The 21,407-nt window shown below is 38.7% G+C and overlaps 4 protein-coding genes across 6 annotated transcripts; 2 read left to right on the plus strand and 2 right to left on the minus strand.

Annotated features, from left to right (window-relative positions):
• Positions 1–3,408, minus strand: LOC5514453. Its single transcript, XM_001634590.3, has 4 exons — positions 3,222–3,408; positions 3,000–3,113; positions 2,035–2,121; positions 1–698 (listed from the first exon to the last, which is right to left on the minus strand). Exons 1-4 carry the CDS (start codon positions 3,273–3,275, stop codon positions 174–176), a joined length of 780 nt encoding a protein of 259 aa, XP_001634640.2. The 5' UTR covers positions 3,276–3,408; the 3' UTR covers positions 1–173.
• A 74-nt stretch (positions 3,409–3,482) lies between these two features.
• LOC5514454 lies at positions 3,483–21,219 on the plus strand. 2 transcript variants are annotated; one of them, XM_032384000.2, is made up of 12 exons: positions 3,483–3,584; positions 16,223–16,316; positions 16,636–16,798; positions 16,930–17,072; positions 17,210–17,258; positions 17,521–17,629; positions 17,720–17,802; positions 18,413–19,112; positions 19,689–19,874; positions 20,090–20,448; positions 20,939–20,999; positions 21,097–21,219. In XM_032384000.2, exons 2-12 carry the CDS (start codon positions 16,267–16,269, stop codon positions 21,195–21,197), a joined length of 2,004 nt encoding a protein of 667 aa, XP_032239891.2. In that variant the 5' UTR covers positions 3,483–3,584; positions 16,223–16,266; the 3' UTR covers positions 21,198–21,219. The 2 variants fall into 2 exon arrangements, with proteins under 2 accessions (XP_032239891.2, XP_048579754.1); XM_048723797.1 differs by lacking the exon at positions 21,097–21,219 and having other exon boundaries at positions 20,814–20,946.
• LOC116604078 lies at positions 3,726–8,839 on the plus strand. Of its 2 annotated transcripts, none has more exons than XM_048723814.1 (11): positions 3,726–3,887; positions 3,974–4,064; positions 4,169–4,259; positions 4,456–4,541; positions 4,618–4,717; positions 6,264–6,343; positions 6,776–6,873; positions 6,954–7,090; positions 7,204–7,316; positions 7,695–7,846; positions 7,970–8,839. In XM_048723814.1, exons 1-11 carry the CDS (start codon positions 3,734–3,736, stop codon positions 8,179–8,181), a joined length of 1,314 nt encoding a protein of 437 aa, XP_048579771.1. In that variant the 5' UTR covers positions 3,726–3,733; the 3' UTR covers positions 8,182–8,839. The 2 variants fall into 2 exon arrangements, with proteins under 2 accessions (XP_048579771.1, XP_048579776.1); XM_048723819.1 differs by having other exon boundaries at positions 4,624–4,717.
• LOC5520683 lies at positions 8,795–13,536 on the minus strand. Its single transcript, XM_048723800.1, has 3 exons — positions 13,503–13,536; positions 11,381–11,900; positions 8,795–10,940 (listed from the first exon to the last, which is right to left on the minus strand). Exons 2-3 carry the CDS (start codon positions 11,563–11,565, stop codon positions 9,152–9,154), a joined length of 1,974 nt encoding a protein of 657 aa, XP_048579757.1. The 5' UTR covers positions 11,566–11,900; positions 13,503–13,536; the 3' UTR covers positions 8,795–9,151.
• Positions 21,220–21,407: the final 188 nt, after the last annotated feature.

Here is a 21,407-nt window from a genome sequence, read left to right on the forward strand (position 1 = left end):
TAATCTTTCATGCAAAAATGTATTTCTTTTTTACAAATCAAAGTGCACCGACTATAACTCTGCTATATCAATAATAACTCTCCTTGGATAATCTAAGCGAATAAATGATGCTGAAGTTATTTGTAACAAATAGAAATGAATATGATGATGATATCAAGTCACAACATCTTAATCTAAACCGTTTTCAACGGGGTAATTGTCTCCAAGAGAGTGAAACTTTTGGAATTTGGTGTTGACTCTGTGATGTCAGAAGCACTTGTAGTACTTTCTTGCAAAGCTAGAGATGACTTAGGTCGGGCAACAAGCCCATATTCAGTGTTCCCTGTTGCTGCAAAGGGACTGGCAGTGGCCTGCCCTTGTCGGACAAATGATGACTGTGGTCGGAGCCCCACTCCTGGTTTGGCATAGAATGCTTCATCAGGCTCATTCCATGCCAATAAAGGAGGTGCTTGTCTTGTTGGTGGAGCAGAGGCAGCTCGCAACTGCCGTCTCCTAAGGTTCAAATTTGATCTTATATGGACAGGCTCTGTTTCATTAATAATTGGTGTAATAGCAGGATTCTTTTCAAAGTGTGTACGGTATGTTGATACCATGGAGTCATTTTCATTGCCTCTCCAGGTAATTAGGTCTTGTGTACTTTTTGTGTGCTGCGTTGCAATACCAGCACTTGCCCTTGTGTATTTCCGCTTACCAAGGCCCTAGAAAAAATAACTGTGTGTTATTAAAAGAACAGTTTTTAACTAGAAAGTTCTAAAAGAAAATTGATGGTGAGGAATGTGTGATCCAAAATAATAGTGTTCCTATGTCCATGCCTAAAATTCAAGGCTCGGGCCTTAACTTGCCAGACTCATTGGCTTTATTTTTTGTTTAGCCCTTCTACCCAAACTGTTAGCTGCTAAGCCCCACCACAAATGGCATATGCCTTTGACATTGGATTGAATACATCATGTGTGAGGGTGCAAGGTAAATACATACAAATTAAGGACACACATCCCACAAACACAATAAAAAAGAATCATATATGGTTGTCTTATCAGGGGGGTGAGGGTTATCTTCGTGATATGTGAACATCCTTTGTTGTTTATTGTGAATCATGAAAAGGACAAATTGAAATCTGTGATCCGTTATTGTTACCTTTGCCATGATTTGAGAATGGCAAAATTTGATCAGGGTGAATCATGATGTATGCTCTTTTAAATCAGTGAATTGTGATTTCCAAGTAAAGATTGAACCTTATAGATCATATGTACATGAACGAGTATTGGATGAGTATCGATCTAAGTGGTTGCAATTCTATAGCACATATACCCAGACTCTTGGCAATTAAGAGTTTCCTTCTATAGACTATGTTTTGATTTTTTTCAATTTTCGTGAATCTTGAATGTTTGAATCTGTTTATCGTGAAACACGTATTCGATTTTTTTAACTTGTCCTCCTAACTGCCCCTGTCTTATCCCGTCCTATACCTTTAGGGCCTTCTAGAAAACCTACTAGCTTTAAACACCAGGTTCCGCTATAAAAGGGAAAGCTCCTCCCACCACCGGGCTCAAATTTACAATTATAATCAGAACCCTTCCATGTTAGCAGTCACAAGTCTCCAGTAAAATTGCTTATTTCTGAGCCTTAGTCAGTTGGAAAAAGCTATTTTTGCACAGGTAACAAGACAGTTGTGTTTAAAGATACTAGTGATTTGCTGTCCACTCGTTTTCGCTGCTGCAAAATTTTAAATTTTGCGCTATCCATAATCTAAAGCATCTGCATAAATTATTATCACGCTGTGATGAAAATGCTTGTATTTTAGAGTGCAAACAACTTGGTATAGCATTATTTTAATATAAATAGAAACATTTTTGGTGGGCAAGTCTAGGAACAAAATTTAATTTGGTTTAAACAATGAAATTTGAATTTAGCGCTCAGAGCAATTGTCCTGACATGTTGAGTCATTTACGGCTGATTGATGACTGGTTGTTCTTGAGCCCGGGGGTGGGAGGAGCTTTCCCTTTTATTGCGGAACCTTGTGTTTAAGAAGCTTACCATTCCAAAGAATGTCTCCAGATCCCCCATATCGCTGTGAGTGTTTCTGTTATCATGTCGTGAAAATAAATGGCTGTTAGAACGCTCCTGAGAAAACAAAAACGAATAGAAGATTACTTCTCACCAAAATAATTAAATCCTCCCTTTTTTATCTTCTAATGGCATGTTACAATAGCGACAGCACAGGTGGGCAGGTGATAGCTTTAGGGTGTGGCAGAGGTGGTGGTATGGTGCAAAAATCAAATAGGAAAAAAGGGGGCAGCTAGGCCCAAGCTTCTCATATTACCTTAGTATTGCATACGAGCAGGCGCCTGATAAAAAAAACTTTGACACATGACTAACAAAAGTACAGCCAATCAGATTGAGATTTTAACTTTTTAGTACAGTAATCATCACTCTGTTTTACAAACAAGATTGTCTTTTTCTACCAGTATTATTACTTTATGAGGGCTAGAATAGATGACCTAGGATAATTGTAGTTCACTTAATTGATTGATTCGACTTTTCTATAAAATAAATCTTACATAAACTTTTTGACAAAATAAAAATTAATTAAGAAAGTAGGTCAGTCAGTTAATGGTCGCAGCCATTATTGCATACAACAGCCTAAAAAAAAACTCAGTCTAAGATAAATACGGCTTTTTTGGCCTAAGCGTATTGAAAATTATGGTCTTAGTTGAATGTAAAACCGGTTATGTTGTGGTTAAGTTATAAGTAGTTTTAGGTATCAACAAACATGATCATCAGCTGCAAAACGCATTCCGTCATATTGAGGCCATCCACCTCTGGCTCTTATAGATTTTAATGGTAGTTATCTTTAGAATTTCTAAATAGCTTCTGACGTATGAATTACGACAATATTCACAAATTCCATTAGTGATAATCCAAAACTCCTGTGCAAAAATGTTTAAAGGATCATTTATCTTTCGTTTGCTCTTTTCATCAACAACAACGTGCAAACTTACCTTCGAATAGTTCAAAAACTTCTGTGGAGGAGCTGGTTTTACTCTTTGGCGAAAAGGTATCGCGAAGTCTGTACGAGGCCTGCTTCTATAATGTCCATGAAAGCCTGTGTTGTACTATGTTGATAAGAAACAAGAAAAGTTAATAAATACTCACACATCGCTGGCTGACTGTGAGTACACATTGTACTTCGCATGTTTGTGCCATTTCATGCCGTGACTCACCCAGCTCCCTGTTAGGTCAGGAGGAGCGCTATTCGAGTAAAGAGACCTAGCCATTCTGTTAGCTTGATACCGTCAAAGAAAACCTTGATTTGGCAATAGGAAAGTCATGTTTTTTTCAGCGATTTGGAATAACATGGTGTTTATTCCCACTGTTTCCACGGAACCCGATACTGACAACATTAGCTGATTAGGAATAATGACCCCCTCAATTGACCAATCAATGCTCGACGCCATTAGTGCCGCTTCACTGATATCATCATGATACCATTACATTTGCTTTCAATCGCAGATATCGCAGATAAAAGACATTATTGTCCAAAGAAAAAGTCAATAATGATGATTAACGCAATTTGTAATAATAAGGTACGCACAATTGAAAAATTTCACCAGCTTTAAAAATTAAAAAGGTACAAGCAAATATTTTTTGTAGCAAACAAATAAGGAAATTACGGAAGCCCATAGGGGCCATGTCAGATGCAAGATGCACGATATTATCACATGTAAGATGCAATATGTCAGATGCAAGATGTCAGATGCAAGATGTCAGATGCAAGATGTCAGATATGATATGTGTACGAACACGTGGATCATTTGGAGCCTTCCCTAGAAGAGTCATTGCCATGTCGTATTATCTGCCAGCATTTGCTAATGAACAGGGACTTTCCCGTATCTTTTTGTCTTGTAATTGTTTTTCTTTAATATTTTGCATTGTATAGGTGCTGAAAATTGCTTTCCTTGACAGCAGTTGGTAGGAAATGATCTTGTTAAGAAGTACTTTCATTTAGGTTTTGAATACAAGGAAATGTTAGCTCTATTGTATGTCCATCATGGCGAGACCCTGAGGTGAGTTCATGCTTCTTAATGTTATAGTGAATATTGTGATTTATAAGAACGCCTTTTGCTACAGTTGCTAATGCGATTGGCAAACTTTTTTTAACAATGCTAAGCCTCCGACATTTGAAACGACTTCTACGTAAGATAAACCTTAAGAGGAGGGAAGGGGTACCTGACCTCGCAACAGTCATAGGCATGATAGAGGTAAGGAGATGCAAAAACTAAAAAAATATAGCCTCTAAGCTTGGCCTTGATGTTTTTTTTTATCTAAAATTAGCTATTTTGCACCCTTTGAGATGTGTCTGCGTATCCAAATGCTAAAACCTACCTGAGATCATGTACAAAGAACAATGCAATATGGAATCCTTCGTTTAATAACATTATATATTTATCTATACAGAATGAGCTATTCGGAAGTGGAAACTGCATTGGTTACAGACAAATGCACCAGAGACTGCGAAATGATTACCATCTACAAATTAATAGGTATGTACAGCAATTGCGCACCGTAAAAATAAGCACTAAAATTAGTAACAAAATTTGAAAGATGTTATCCATGCACTTTCAGAGAAACTGTACGGATTGCGTTGAGAACGCTTGACCCAGAAGGTACAGAACGCAGGAAATCTCACAGACTGTTAAGACGGACCTACCGCTCGCAAGTAAGTACGAAATAGAAACGCGATCATAACAACGGGTCGATCTGTACAGGACCCGAAATGATCCCAGGACCCGAAACGATCCCAGGACCCGAAACGATCCCCAAAAGTACCCCAACTGATCCCGGGACCCGAAACAATCCCCAAGAGTCCCCGAAATGAACCCCAAGGAATTACAGTAATGGACAACTAAAGGAATGTGAAAGGATTGGCTTTCAGTTTTAAAAACATATGAAACATTTAGCTTTGTTTGTGTTATTAAAAGGAAATTTACATTAACTAAAACTATAGTATTAAGATTTTTATATACGACTGCGGGGAAAATACAGTGGTTGAGTAAGAAATTGGGGTCAACTAACAATTCCTGTGATAGTAATTTGAGGAGCCCGGCGTGGATAAATCATTTTTACATCACTCTTAACATTTTGCGGTTCCGACACATGACTCCGACACTATAAATCTCATTTCCGGTAAACATCACCCCTAAAAATTAATATTCATCTGACAACCAAACATGTATTTCACCACGAAATCCTTGTTCACACGAGCGAATATTCACCGACACATTTTAGGCAGCCGGTTTGGCCGAGAAGATGGAATGACAAAAGCACACTGAGTAATACACTCGAACAACCCTTCTACTACCGATGCAAAATATTAAGAAGATGTGAAAGCAATATTATGTGAGTTTTGAATTTCCTCATGTAGTCGTGCGTACACCCCGGCATGATCTCATGATATGATAGGTCTTTCATTCACCGAAAACAAACATGCCAAAAAATAACTTTAAAACTTTTCGCTTCCTATGTAAAGCAGCATGTCCCATCTGTAAAGACTATCTTTTATGGTTTGTTTGATGGAAGGTCAAAAGTTTGGTTGATCTGAGCAAAGCTGTGCTATGTTTATGCTATATTCCTTTCAGTAGCAATTTAAAGTTGTGTATTTGTTTTGGACTCTGTTTATGGGTTTAACGCCGGGCAATGTAATAAATAGAAGTATTGTGTTGGAATTTAATATTTTTAAGTCACGTTGTTTAGAAACCGGGTCGCTGTTAACTCTTTATTATGCTTCAAGAATTGCAAGTATTTCTTCTGCTTTCCCTTTGTCCATTACCGTAATTCCTTGGGGTTGATTTCGGGGACTCCTCGGTATCGTTTCGGGTCCGAGGATCAGTTGGGGTACTTTTGGGGATCATTTCGGGTCCTGGGATCGTTTCGGGTCCTGGGATCATTTCGGGTCCTGTACAGATCTCCGATCATTCGAGATCATACACTATAATTAAACCTTGTAAAACAGGGATCCTGAAACTGCTAAGCTCCACAACATTTCAGGATATTGACTTTTCGTGTTTCAGAAGAACAACATAAAACAGAGTGACTAGTCATCGGGAAGGGTCCTATGCGGCAATGCATCGAGTTGCCGGCGAAATCTGTCAAAACTGCCCACAGACAGAGCCCCAAACGGCAATGACTTTTCAAAATTTTCTTATAAACCAGCACTATGATATGAACACGTTAATAGACTACAAAATATTTTTTCAATATTTTAGGGTCCGAACTACTGTTGGCATATAGATGGGTACGATAAGCTGAAGCCGTTTGGATTTTGCATCCATGGTTGCATTGACGGGTAAGTTGAAACAAGTCGCCCCATGACAGGTTCTCCAATAGGGTTCTGGATACCGAATCCTAGGATTGCGGATTCCATGTGGGTTTTTTCCCGTGGATTCAGGATTCCATTTTTGTTGTCCAGGATTCTTGTATTCCGGATTTCATAGCTTAAGTCTTGTATTCCGGATCCTAGTGTGTGGATTCTGGATTACAGTAGCATTGATTCCGGATACCAAGTCTCATTTTTTCATGGATTCCGGATTCCGGTTTACCTGTCATGGGGCGAAACAAGGCTAGGAGAAACAGCGAAAGTGTCCGGTGTGTCCAGTGTGGATCGGTCGGGACCTACCAGTTTTTAGTTTACAGACAAAAACCAGGGGTGATTGAGGAAAATTTGTTCGTACTGTATGACAGCAGCCTCTAGTAATCGTAAAAATTATTTTCATATTAGGTACTCCAGACGAATTATGTGGCTGAGGGTGGCATCATCTAACAACGACCCCGCTATAGTGGCCGACTACTTCGCTGGTTGCATTAGAATGATTAAAGGAAAGTTAGAAATTATTTATCAGGCCCCTTTATATTCCTAAATTAGAACTTATCTTATTAAAATCACTTCACTTTGTTAGGAGTGCCGAGGCGCATTAGAGCTGATAATGGAACAGAAAATGTTAACATTGAGGTGATGCAAGTATTCCTTCATTTTGGTCTGAATGACGAAGCAGCAGTTAGCAATTTTCAGTACGGAACATCGGTTGCAAATCAGGTACGTATTTTAAAAAGCATAGTTAATTCGTAATTTTCTTGACAAGCATATATATATATATATATATATATATATATATATATATATATATATATATATACATTTTATTACAGCGGATCGAAGCTTGGTGGTCTCAGTTAAGAAAAAGTAATTCAGATTTCTGGATAACCTATTTCAAGGACTTGAGGGATAGGGGCCTTTTTGATGATAACGACTTGGTGCAGTGGTAAGTACTGTATGTTGGAACAAACCAGAACCCTATATAAGTGAACTCAATAATGCTCTACCAGTATTTATGTTCTCCTACTATGTACAATCCCTCTCCCATACATAACGAGCACTTTACAAACCTCGACCTTTGTATTGCAAGCATTTTCATTTTTTATCTTGCTTCTCGAGTGTAACTACTAAATCTGACTCTGTTGCTTCCAACAAGTTGTATAGACCTAACGGGACTGAAAAAAAAAAACGAGTTTAACTCCGCTTTTAATTTTATTCATCCATTTCGTTATCATTTTATGTTTCTTCATCTATGTCGAATTCATTTATTTAATTCCTCTATTTCTATGTGTAGAGGATCGTTAACTATGGGTTTTTTTATCAGCTCTAGCCTCAAGTTCTGTTACCAGGGTTTAATTCAAGATGAGTTAGACAAAGTTGTAAAGCATTGGAACACTCACAGAATAAGACCTTATCACAATCAGGAAACCCCACCCGGAAGGCCGGATGTATTGTACAATCTTCCATCACTCCAAGGTGAAGTAACAAACCGTATACGGTCTACACGATAACTTACCTTTTCCTAATTTCACTTTGTGGTTCGCCAATCAACTTCGATAGTTATTTTTACTGACAGTTTGAATCGTTCTTTTTCTCTAGGTACACAAGATTACAAAAGTTGCATTGACTTGGATGATGCCACTTTTATAGCAGAAAAGTTGTGCAAGAAGCCAAACGCATTTGGGTGCACAGAGGAATTCTCTGATATGTTCAAGATGCTCATGGAAGAGCACAATTTACAAATGCCGAATGTCGTGGAAGCTGAAGATTTGTATGTTAATCTTATACATTTAACGGAAGCTTCGTTATAAACTTGTCGTTAGACAAACATCGCTCGACATCTTAGGGAACGTTAGATATATCAGTCAGACAAACAGGAACAGGTCATGAAGATGGATGATATTTAATCCTACCTTTTAGCGTGAAATGTAAGATGGTACTAAAAACACCCTTGCATTTCGCGATACTATTAAGGAAAAGTGGGTTTTCATAAGTGCTGTGGCACACATTTTTTTTTTTTTGGTGGGGGGAGGGGGCGCAGCTATTACACAACATGTCGTTTTATCATTGCAAAACTGTATGAGTTATTTTCACCCGCTCGATAATTTGTCATTGTCATCTTAATCGAGGTTATACACCTCGGGTATTCCTTGTTTTTGAGAGCAGATGCCTATTTTCCTCGATATGTGAAAAAAAGGGGTTTTACAAAAAACTACGTTGACGTGCTTCTCCGCTACAGCCCTGGAATCCGTTGTTCAGCGTCAAGGGGGCTGCACCACCATAATTAAAGACGTGCATGTCATGAGGATTTCGAAGACCTTAGAAGAAAAGCGAAAATTGTTTTTCAAGGAAAAATCAGAGATGTGTGTGTGTGGGTCTGGGGGAGGGGGGGGGGCAAGAATGTTAAATAACCGGGTACCAATATGATGTATGAAATTTTTATTAAAAAAAGTAACGATGTAAAGCTCGCACATAAGCTTCTCTTTTGTCAGTAACACCCACTGTTTTGTTTTAAGTCATACAATACACGTAGCTATTTGACATGTGCGTAGCTATTTCAATGAACGGCAGAGTCATTCATAACTGTAACAAATATATATAACAAATCCTCTTGTTGTCTGTCATGCAATAGACGTAGGTAATAGACGAAGCTATTTCAAAGTCATGTGAACGTGGTCGTTCACATTTGGCCTGCTGGCAGACTTTCCAACAACAACAAAAAACTCTACTTCAAAAGCATCATCCAGAACTGTAACAAATATATATGAATTCCGTTCAACTTTAATAGTCTTTCATTTCCCATGCGTCTCTGTAAGTCAGGTATATGTCCATGTTGGCCTGAAATGCTGCATAGCCACAGAAATTGGTTGGCAGGATCAGGATTCGGAAACATGTCTGCGCCTTCGGTCTGATTGCTGCACTTGGCATTGACTCGAAGCGAACTTGAATAGTTTTATCGGGCGCAAGGCTATCTGATGCCGTGCAAAAAACCAGAAACCTCCGTAGCATCTTATCGCCACACTCATCAATGAACAACTTCAGCCATCTCAGTACAGACTCTTCCTTCTTGGTTAGAGGATTACCTCTAAGGGCTGCCTTGACTCTACGTGAGGTTGGCTGAGACAGCTTGTACACTGCATCAATTTCCTGCGGTGGCACATCCTTCCAAAACTCTCCCATTCCACTTCGAAACTGCTGCAAAGCCATTGCAGGCTTAGCAACCAACTCATGTACGGCAACATCCTTGACAATAGAACATATGTTCTCTTGGGACGGCCATCTCATGTTGCCATAATCTTCAAGAATATCGCACACAATTTTATCAGGGAATGATGCAGCTGATTTGCTGGAAAGAGCAGCGGAAAGTGTTTCGCGTTGCTTGGCAGGGAGAGTGTTCAGGAACGACTCTTCAAGGCATTCATCCTTAACGCAATCAAACAGGGCGTAATGGATAGACGCCCTGGGAATTGTAACAGGAAAGCTTCCCGTTAGCATAAATCCATGATGATAAATTCTTCCAAGTATTTCATACGTTTCGCGTGCAATGCTTGGGCCAAGTGGAAGGGGTATTTCTCTACTTCCTTCGCCATTTCGCATCAGGAATTTCTCCCAAAAACTCGTGAGCATTTCTCTGAGCACTCCATCGCCTGTGGCAGTCAGTCCACATTCAATTTCTAAGTAGTTTTGCAGTAGCGACGTATCTTTGTATAGTTTCAGAATCTCTTCAACAATGTGATCTTTATCTATTTCCACAATATTTGTTTTGAGGTACTTGGTCAATTCTTCTTGTCTTTTTTTGTTTAAGACGTTGTAATGGGTAAGGGCAATGGCTTCTTCTTCCGTCATTGGTTCGTCGTCTTCCAACAGCATTTGTGGTGGTGTATCAGATAGCCCGATATGAAGAGCATCTGGTATTGTGTCATCCATATCGATATCGATGTAGAGCTTTTGCCCGTCATTGATGGTCACAGAATCCTCTTCGACCGAAAGAGGCACGGGCTGTCCTCTTGAAACCACATTAAGGATTTCATTGCATGCTTGTGATATTTCATCGGAAGGATAAATAACAGTGTTTGGATACTTGCATAGCTGAAAGTACAAAGGCGTTGCACTAACCGACCCTGCCCAATCATAGACGGCTTGTACACTTGATCTTACGTGAAACCTTCTCTTTAAGACTCCCATGCGAGGATGTCGTATACGTACCTCTACCGACTGATCCCCAGGGGCGGGTTCATCAAGCACTCGCCGTCTTCTTTTTTGGCGTATTTCTTCTTGCTTGGTTAGTTCCTGCTCTTCTTCTAGACGCAGACGATCTTTTTCCTTGTCTATTCTGCTTGATTCCTCTAACTGTTCTAGCTGTTCCTTGAAAATGGCTTTTCTCTCCTCAGATGTGCCGATCAATTCACTTTGGTTGTCTTCTCTACTTGTCCCTAGTATGTCCGCGAGAGCTGCCTTGTCAAATTCAAAAGAAGGTCCTGCTTCAGAGTCTGCATAGCCACTATCAAATACTGATTTAAGAAGATCACTGTCACTGTCACTGTCTTCTAGGTTGTTTGCTTTGCCGCAGCTATAAGATCAGAGAAAATGTTTTTCATAAGAATATTTCTAACCCGCGACAAACGATGTACTTTGGAACCAACATGTCATATAAACACAAAACATAATTGACTCTACTTGAAAGTGTTACCCAATCAAATGCTTCGACGTCCCGTAAACGTTTCAATGGCCAATGATAAATAATCACTTACAACGTCGACACTAACGCATTCATTTAAATTGGCTAGGAAAGTCTGTCAATCGGGGGTGGTTTAAATGATAGAACAATTGTGACATTTGTCAAACGACACTGTAATAAACATTTTTCGTTTGATTGACAACTAATAAGCATTCCGAGCACCCATCGAACCACGCGACCCCAAAAGATTATCATTATTATCTAAAAAGAATGAAAAATGGCATTTGTGGTTGTAACACCGCTTTAATTTATTCTCAAACTGTAGGCCACACCTGATACGTCGACGACTGCACAAGAGCAGCCTTGGCCTTGAAAGACCCGTGTCTCTCTTGTAGTCTTCGTACTTGAAATCATCATCAATTTCCTTCTCAATTCCTGTGAGCTTAAAAGTCATAAGCTCTTGACGACCTTCCGGACTCTCACCCTCAGGAAAGAAAAACTCTTTCGCTTTCGACATACATTCTTCTTTGGAAGCATTCCTTGGTAATTTGCACTCTCTGGATCCCCCACCATTATTTGTCTTTTTCTGGATATACTCCTTTCTAGACTCATTCCAATGCTTCCACCCAAAGTAGTACGTCAGAGTGGAGCATTCTTACTCGTTGAGGCATTATTAGTACTTTTCTGCTTCCTTTTTTTGCTTGCATCTAAGAGGGACCGCACACGTTCCAATTTTTCTTCACGAACAGAGTTTTTGAAATGGTTAATGATTAATAATCTGTCCCCAAGACAGTCAATACCTAAAGTCTTAAGATCCTCGTGGCTTAGCAATGTAACAGTTTTGTCATCAACCTGAAACAAAAATAAGGTTATTAAAGAGAGTTAAAGTTAAGGAAAACTATTAGACATATGCCATTTTTAAACATTATGTTTCACCCCTCCCCCAAGGGCTAAAATAAACTTAAATGCCTATAGAAACAATTGCTGTATTTTCCACAAAGGGGCTGATCTACACAGATAACAGCTGTATTAGATAAATAATAATATATATTTGGGTAAAAGCTCTCACCGGGGGCCAAAACAGTGCTCAACTTGACAAGACTAACATAGGTGGAGAGTTCCTTAAGTTAGTTGATATGTGCCCCTACTGTCAGCAACTTAGCTTTAGCTGTATGCCAAATGTAAAACAAATAATTTACATGCACAATAAAACCATTTTGAAAAGAAGTGCCAATGAACAGGGAGAGAATGATAGAAGATGTAATTGGAGGAAAAGGGAAGAATGTCCTTTGGTGAATGCCTTGTAAGAGGTAGTTCACCAAGCAAAAGTAGAGACAGGGACAATGAGTTCAAAACGAGATGTCTTCATGTGTAGGCATAGACGTAAGTTTCTTCTTAAATTTAGCAATTCTAAAGTGGGCAACTCGGCAGGCTTGTAGAGGTTCAAAAAGTAATGAAGTGCGCACATTGACTGTGACGGTTTTGCGTCTCACGAAATCGATCCATATGTAGTAGTAGTAAACTTTGATGTAAATGTAAGATATTTTAACTAAGGAGTGGATCCATGCGGTGGATCTACGAAAATGCACGGAGTTTTATACATTCCAGGGTTCAAAATAACTTTTTTAAATCTGCTAGATTTTGCCGGCTTTCCAGATTTTGGTGGCGAAAAAAAGCCTTCATCCCCAAATTATGAAAGGAAAATACAAAAAAAAAGAGCCGGCAAAGACATGAAAACAGACGACTTCACCGGCAGCCGGCTGCTTGTTAACAAAAAAGATACCCAATAATAATACCCATGGATATATGTCAAATAATTCATGAATGAACAAGCTTTGAGCCACATGGTCAAAATAATTTTATGACTGATAAAGTACACGGTTTCACTGCTGCAACAAAACAACAAACTATGTCACGATAGTTGATTGACAGTCTCTTGTAGTTTTACGTGACGTCACTTAGAATAGGAGGCACTCATGAAAGAATGGCTGACACAGCTCGGACCTTGTAAACTACGTTGTTGTTTCTAATAAATATTACCTAGAGAATCAAGACAAACTATAGCTGGAAATAGCTAGAAATAGTCACAATGATAATCTTTTACAGTGATATTCAAACAAGTGCGGTTAAAAGCTTTTGTTGAAGGCAAGATTTTATATTATAATTGTTGGGAGCAAATTTTAAAAATAAGTATGGCTGGCTGCGTTTCCTGGCCAACTTAGAATTGATTTTTCTGTGCAAAGTAACAACTTTGGCTAAGTCAAGATGGCTAGAAATGGTTAATGAAAGTTCACAAAGATAGAAATAATATAACTGCAGGGTGTAGTGCACCATATTATTGAAACTCAATATACTTATATAGTTGGGACAGAATTTCTGAAATAGGCTATATATATGAATATATTACATTTTGTATCAAAATTTTACACATTATTATACAAAATGTAAACATACCTTTTCCAACAGAAATTTTTGGATTATAGAATCGCGAAGAAATGTTACAACCTGAAATTATATACAATCACTGTATTATAATATAATGTGAGCTGAGACCATACTTGAAAATTCTCCTCGAGGGGGGGGGGGGATTACGCAGCCCCTGTTTGGGTATAGGGGTACCACCTAGGATCTGTTACCCAGACTTTGTCTTGAACAAAAATTTCTGCAAAAATAAGTCCTGTTTAGGACAACAACCACAACTTTCATACTCGTGATATAAACCACTGTTGAAGTCCAAGATCCGACTTGCATTACAATGCTGTTTTGTTTGTGTTTTGAATGCTCAAAACTCTCATAATTTTAAAATACAACTTTCCCTTGTTATTTTATCCTTTAAAAATAGAATTGAGTTGTTTTAGTTGTAGGATGGATTGGAATTCATTGTGATTCAAGCAGATTTATAAGTTAACTCATCTCATTTGCATACGATTTCAGCCCAAGAAACCAATGGTGATGGTGACAGTGAAGTCGGATCCATTGGCTTTAAGTACAAAGGGCTTAAAATGTATACAATGTTAAGGACAGACAACTTTAAATGTATACACAGTTTAGGACAGAAAAGGTAAAAAAACCTATTCAAAAGCCAGCAGCCCAATTATTTTAACCTCCGGCAGAATTAGAGAAAGTTGTTGAAATTGCAATGTGAAAAATCACCTGTAAAAGTAAACAACAAAACAACCCCCCCCCAAAAAGGCCCTGAAAATTTAGTTAATGCAATTAGTTCACACAATGCTTAAAGCCCCATTGGCAACCAAAGTGATTGTTTTTAAAATAGCGCCATTGTCTTGCGAACGATTTGATTGGAGGACTAAAATTAAAATATGCACAATCATTCACTACCGACACCCGAGGTGTGTGTTTCTTCTTGTTCTCGCCAGTAAAGAAAGCTTTTCACCCACTGTTTCCACAGTATTAAGGAAGACAACAACATAACGTAACAAAGAAACAACCAAGCAATGCGTGTTTCATGATAAGGATCATTGACAAATAAAGATTGATGTCATAGAGAAAGATATTGGTTTCCACACGATCACTCAAACTTGAAACTATTCTTTATTTTGTCACTGATAAGCACTATAACTTGTATTTAAAACTCTAGGTTAATAGCTAAGAAGCGAGAAGTCGAGAAGAATATATGCCAAACACACAGAAAAAATATAATTCATTGCTATGATTTGCAAATTTAACTCACGGCAAATAAAACTACATACATATTGTTTGTTTCTCTTGCATTTTTCAGGGTAACATTGAGGCTCAAATTTGAATCGAACCTGCTATTTTCATTCCCTCTATATGTGAATGAGTGGCTCAGAGTCTGAAAAACTGACTTCGAGGAAAACTAAACACAAATTCCTTTGTAGTCGTTGTGATTGTTATCATGCAATGGGTACAAGATTTCCTATAGGCAAGATACTGGCATCGACATCATACCTGTCAAACTCCGAAAATCTCAAGGCTTGAGAATTTTTTGGGGGAGGGGTGGGGTGTATTCATTTTTTTGGGGGAGGGGTGGGTTTAACCTTGCAGGCGTTTGCCTTATAGAAAGCTCTCGCCAACAAATCCACTTATAGATCTCACAAGGGTGTTAGATAAATTGCGCTACGCAAGGGAATTGTTGTTTCAAATATTTTAATAGAAAATAGGCAAAATGGCGATTTTCTATGGAATAATTTTTCGGAAGCGATAAAAATCGCTAAAAAGCGGGAGATTTGGTGCTCAACGCGGGAGAGCGGGAGAAGGGGTCCAAAATCTTGAGACTCCCGCCTAATGCGGAAGAGTTGACAGGTATGCGACATGAATGCAAAAAAGCGAAGGACTAAAGCAAAGATTGTTCTTATCTTGTGTCAAATATACTCATAAAATGCAAAAGGGATTCTGTATTGTTCTTGGACGTCAGTGAATGATTAATACAAGTTTCACGAACCTTGTTACATACTTAAATTTTCTGTGACCTAAGGCCTTTGGCTCGAAGTGGTAAAACCGCTTTCATATGACATCGCATAAATGCGTATGAAAGAGCTTCATTCAGAAACATAACAGGTCTTTGCAGGCAAAAAATCAACTATTATAGAACACACAATCTCATATTTGTGTTATTTTAATCAACGAGCTCGAAATCCGTTTCTATGTTGGTGAATATTGGCTTACATTACCTTATTTTCGTTCGCGCCGCTTGCCATCTTGCTGAACTCTGTAATTTCTAGAAAGTAGACCGCTGACCAAAACGACACGTGCTTTTATCTGATGTCATCTTGCACCTGACATCTTGCATCGGACATCTAATATCTTGCATCTGACATCTTGCATCTAACATCATGCATCTAACATCTTGCTTCTGACATCTTGCTTGCATCTGACGTCTTGCATCTGACATGGCCCCTATGGGCTTCCGTAGTAAATACTTGCTAGGGATCATAATCCTACGTCAAATCAATTATTCTAAATCTTTTTAGAGAGAAGAAATTCTAATCTTTATAACGCTCCTCTAGTTCCTTGGGATTCTAGCATTACTTTTAGGCCATTTTTCAGAGTTCTAGTAATGTTTTTTTGCTTGTTCGTGATATAAAACGTGAAGTGATCGAAAATGGCGGGAAAAGTTCCCGCGTACTGTGACCGCGCGCGCGTTTTGTCTTCAAAACATCAACATATTTCGTAAACTTATTCTCTTGCTTTAGTTCGCTCGTGGGATTTTCAGCAACTTTGGCTCAATAGAAAACCGATGTTCCCCAACGTTGTCTCGAGTCGCGATCTGTTTTCATCAAACCCATGGTAGGAATATTATTTGCTTTTTTGTAAGCTTGATAAAATATTTTATATAAGTACTAAAAAGTATATACGCTTAAGTCAGTTCAACTTAAAGTAAGACATTAAGTAAGCTTACTTATAAGTTTAGTAAGTTAACTTAAGTTATATTAATTCATTTCATTTAGAGTACAAAAATTTCTTCATTATCATTGAACAACCCTTGTAAAAAATAATAAGATTTCTCAGGACTTTAGTGAATGAAAAGGAAGTGATTTTTCAGACCGACTTCATCGTCCACTTGATTAAGTTATAACTTTTGTTTTGTGTTTGTGTATTTGTTAAGCCGTGAGCTATGGGACAGTCAGATGTTTAGCCAGGCAGGCACGGGATCACAAAGTTCACAGCAAAGTTCATCGGAGCTCTTTTCCCAGCCTCGCATCTCACAGTCAAAGACATCCACTCATGACAACACGTCTGTACCAGCTTATAACTCTGTACAGGGCGAGGTAAGAAAAGTGTGTGGGATAAGGGGGGGTTTTATATAGGGGCATTTTTTTCTATTAGCCACACAGGGTGTTCTGCAACAATTTTTTATTCACAAAAAAGTTATTTACAAAGTGAACTATCTTTTTCGTAGGAATCAAGTGAAAAGTATTATTTAAAGTACATTTCAAAACCTCCACTTTTTCCTGGTCAAAGCAAGAATGAACGAACCAAGGCGGAAGATTTCAGGGAATTCATGGAAACACAGCAAAAGATTACCTTTGAACGTGAGCAGAGGTGAATTAAATATAATAAATAATAACAATAATTAATTTATATATAATGGATAAAAGATTTGGGGATTATGTTGCTTAGCAATTTTAGTTGTGATTGGTCAGATTACCAGATTGTTCATGTTTTCTTTTTAATTCAAGAGATACATTTGAAGGATTGATAGCTCTATTAAAGGATTGCACAAGCGAGGTATGTACCACCACACCTTTCACACCTTTAAGTATACAATAGCTTCATGTCCCGGCAAAGGGGGAGGAATCAGTTTTAAATCTAAGAAATAGCACTTCTGGGTTTGGTCAACAGCAATTCTAACCCCTAAAAGATGGCACATTAGGTGTGGTCAAAGCAATTTATAATTCTATAAACTAAAATTATGCACGTTTTCAGTTTTCCTGAATTGCTCTTCCTTCCTTCAAACATAGTGTAAAAACTGTGTTTTGCTCTTGACTAGGTTACGGATGCAATGTCCTATTTTAAAGAAACTCTCAGTAAAAACATGACAGAAAATCTGGACCAAGTTACTTCTGCTGCTGATAAGTCAGTGAAAGTTATCATGCAATGTAAGTATCACATATTTAAAGTATAGTTTGAGCCTTTAATCAATAAAGTTGCAATCAGTTCCATGCAATTCCATCCATTATTATTTCTAGTGAAAGCTGACTTTGCTGAGAATTTCAACACGCTGAAAAGAAATGTCAGAGAAGATCAAGCAGTTCAAGAAACCATTTCTAAGGTAAGCAATTTTAAAAACTCAACAAACAAGCGTATGAGTCTGACTTCTTACTAGATGATCTAAAAAGCAGTGATAATTTAAAGAAGTTAGGGAGGGGATGAATATCAGATGGTATTCCAGGTTTAAAAATATTTTTTCCAAATCCTTTTAATTTTGAAGGCTTTGTGAAAAATGATAAAGAAAAACAGGGGTCGGTTCCTAGAAAGCAGGTTATCGCTAACCTTAGGATACATACAGCTATCTTGACTTTGATTGGTCAGTGCAAATGGCAAATGGTGATTGGCAAATAGCATTTATATGACCGAAAGTAACCATGCGTCTCGAAGAATATGGATAAATCAAATCAACTATCCATTAAAGGTTACCAATGCTTGGCTCTGACATTGCTGGACTTTATTTAACACATTTAATTTTACGAATAATTAGTACCCATTAGCCATTTACCATTCGCCATTTGCACCGACAACCTTTTTTGAAATAGGTGTATACAAGAGCCTCGAGGGGTCCTCCGTAATATGTATGCACGCTTCCATGCACGGCTGGAAAAAGGGCCTATTTGTATCGTGGCCACAATATTTACACCTTTACAGTACCTTTATCCCTATTATAGCTTGAGAAGCAAGTTGCCATTAAAGAGGAGACCATCAAACACTTGACTTTCCAACTGGAAGAGCTCCATGCAAAAGAGCAAAGAGCTCTAGAACGTGAGGAAAGCTACTTCAAGAGAGAAAAAGAAATGCTTGAACAACTGAAAACCGCTGAAAGTACGTCTACGCCACGCAAGCTAAACGACATTAAAGAGCTTACCCGGCAGCTCGAAGAATCCAGGAAGAGAGAAAGTATGGCTTTAGAGAGAGAACAGAAATATGTCGAGAGGGAAAATCAACTCTCAGCAAGTCTCAAAGCTTTGGAGAACAAACAGCATAACCTGCCAAATAACGCTATCGCAGAAAAACACTTTCACGCGCATTTGCCAGTAAACGCTAGCACAACTCATGGAGGAAAGATGCTGACTTATGGGCCAACGATGCCGCTGGTGCACTATCAACAGCCACGTGATCAGTCACGTGATCAACATAACGCCACTCACGTGACTCAACGCCAGGATGCTATACCGCCGCATTGTGAATCTGATTGCTTTAGTGCGCGTGCGCTGACCGTAAGCAGCCATCAAGTGAATTCAACGTCACATCCGACCGCAGCTATAGCTCCTGTGCAAACCATGCCAATGACCCAGAGCTTGGCACTTCCCACCGAGCAACCCTCAAACGCAAATAGTCATGCTACTGCGAGCTTCGTTACCAATAAGGGTATAGATAATTCAGTATTCACGAAAGATCTATTGTGTCTTCAAAAATGATCCCCCACCCCACCCTTACAAACACTCACACAGAAAGACACACTACACCACAGAAAGAATATTATCAAAGTCTAAACCCCGGGAGTTTCCGCCATGGTAATAGGCCCATTAGGGCGCTTATTTATTCATCAGAACATTCGGATCATCAAGGCATAATTATTATAACTCGATTAGCTTGGAACACCCCTCTGTAACCGAGTAATGATTTCCTGGCAGGTTTTCCGTATAAAGCTCACAAGATCGTTGGAATTGTGCTTTTTTTTTTTATTTATAATTATTATTTTCGTTCGGGGAAAAAATTTCCACCAGGATCAAGGATAGATTGAACTTCTATCAGGGTGGGGTCCGAAAACTCAACAGGTACTGGGAAGGCAACAAATTCACCAGGTAGAGAAAAACCAGGTCAGTGGTAGGGGGTGTCTTCAGGCAGAGCATCGAATATTACAAGGTATATACTACTTTTATAAGGATATTATGTTAGAAGGAAGACTGAGTTATGACAACAATTACCACAATTGCTTCCTAGTTTCAGCTTCTGTGCTACCTGTGTCAACGGCATCGCAAAGATTACAAGAGAACCATAATCAATCAAACCTGATTTCTCCTGGAAACCTGTCGGCGTCCCGTGCTTCATTGCATGAGTACCCTAAGAGATCACCTGTTGCAACAGTTCTGCCTTTGACCCAAGTTAAAATTGAAAACAATCGAAAAGGTACATTATTGTTAGATTCATTAAACTTTATACTCATTTTGCTTGTCGAGAAAACGTGCATATAAAAAGCAACTCTGCGTTGTGTCGTCTTTTTCTCGCTAAGTCCTCAAACGATAAGGACAGTTTACTTAGTTCCATATTCAACTAATTGTTGTTGTTGTTGTTGTTGTTGTTGTTGTTGAACCACACCAAATTAAAATAAAAACAACTTACAGATTGTATATTCTCCAAGAAAGGGGACGACCCATTGGGGATATTCGTGTTCGATTTGACCGTCCCCTCCCCTGAGAAATGTAACAACAGCGAGATGAGTGCCGAAATGCAGAGTTCCGAAACACATGTATCCCCCGATAAAGTACCAGTCGTTAGGGCGTATGCCACCCGATCTGCTCACAACAAGGACACAGAGGCGCACCCCAACACCGGGATCGTTAAGCGTGCATCCCCCAGCACCCAAGTTCAACAACCTATCAAGCGTAGAGTGTCGAATAGAGGTAACGAGGACAAGAAAGCTGAAAAGCGCACCCGTATCGAGGAAGACACACAAACCGCAGAACCGGAAGCGATTGTGAAGGTAGCGTATTCATGTGTTATACATCTCGCTTGTTCTTCTTTCTTTTCTTTTTTTTTTTATAAAAGCAAGCGCTTTGATTAAGAGTCTTCAGGCTAGTATACGAATGTGTAGGCTCTCTTATCGGGCTTTGTCTTTATTTTCTCGCAATCATCTGTTGCTTCATTTTTTTTTTTTGTTTTTGCATTTTGTATTGTTTGCTATATACCTTGGCTTCCACTTAACTGACCTAAAACTTTTAAGTTTTAAAAAGTTTTAAGTTTTTAGGTTTTAAAAAACCTAGTGCGAAAGTCTAGTGCTGACAACTTTAGTTATTTCCTTGCACGTTTCAATTGGGTTCTCAACCTTAGTATTATTTTTTTTACTAGAAACTCGAAAAGGCTACAGAAACAGAGAAGAGTGGTTGTGGTTGTTAAACGTCTGTGTATAGTGCTGAATTTGCCTGTGAAAATGTCCAATTTGTTTTAATACGTTTTTCCCCCTATCACTACAGAACCAACCATTTCGACGCAAAGGCTTTGAGGCCCAGAGAACTCTCAACATACCATTCGAACGTAAGTGCAGGGGGTGCCGTATGATGCTAGTTATATTTGGCGTAGGGGGAGGCCACGCGTATCTTTTGAATATCATTTTGTGTTCATTACTACCCAGGCCTGGACGAGGATGTCAACATAAACCAAATAACTGACAGCATTCGCAAGCATGCCATGAAGAGGAAGCAGAAAGTTGTCCAAAGAAAACCCTACAGATGAAGATAAAACCTTTTTTATCTTCGAAATGAATTTAAAATCCTGGTAACAATTCGATTCAAACACTGCCAATTCCTTTTACTTCAATGCAATATACGTCATAAAGTATACGGAACATGAACCATACACAGGCCCGTAGCCATGATTTTGAGCGGGGTGGTTCGTTTTTCCATTTCAGCGGACCAAATTCACGGTATACCCTTCTCGCCTTAT

The sequence above is a fragment of the Nematostella vectensis genome, chromosome 1 (genome assembly GCF_932526225.1).
Source record: "Nematostella vectensis chromosome 1, jaNemVect1.1, whole genome shotgun sequence".
Taxonomy (NCBI): Eukaryota; Metazoa; Cnidaria; class Anthozoa; order Actiniaria; family Edwardsiidae; genus Nematostella; species Nematostella vectensis.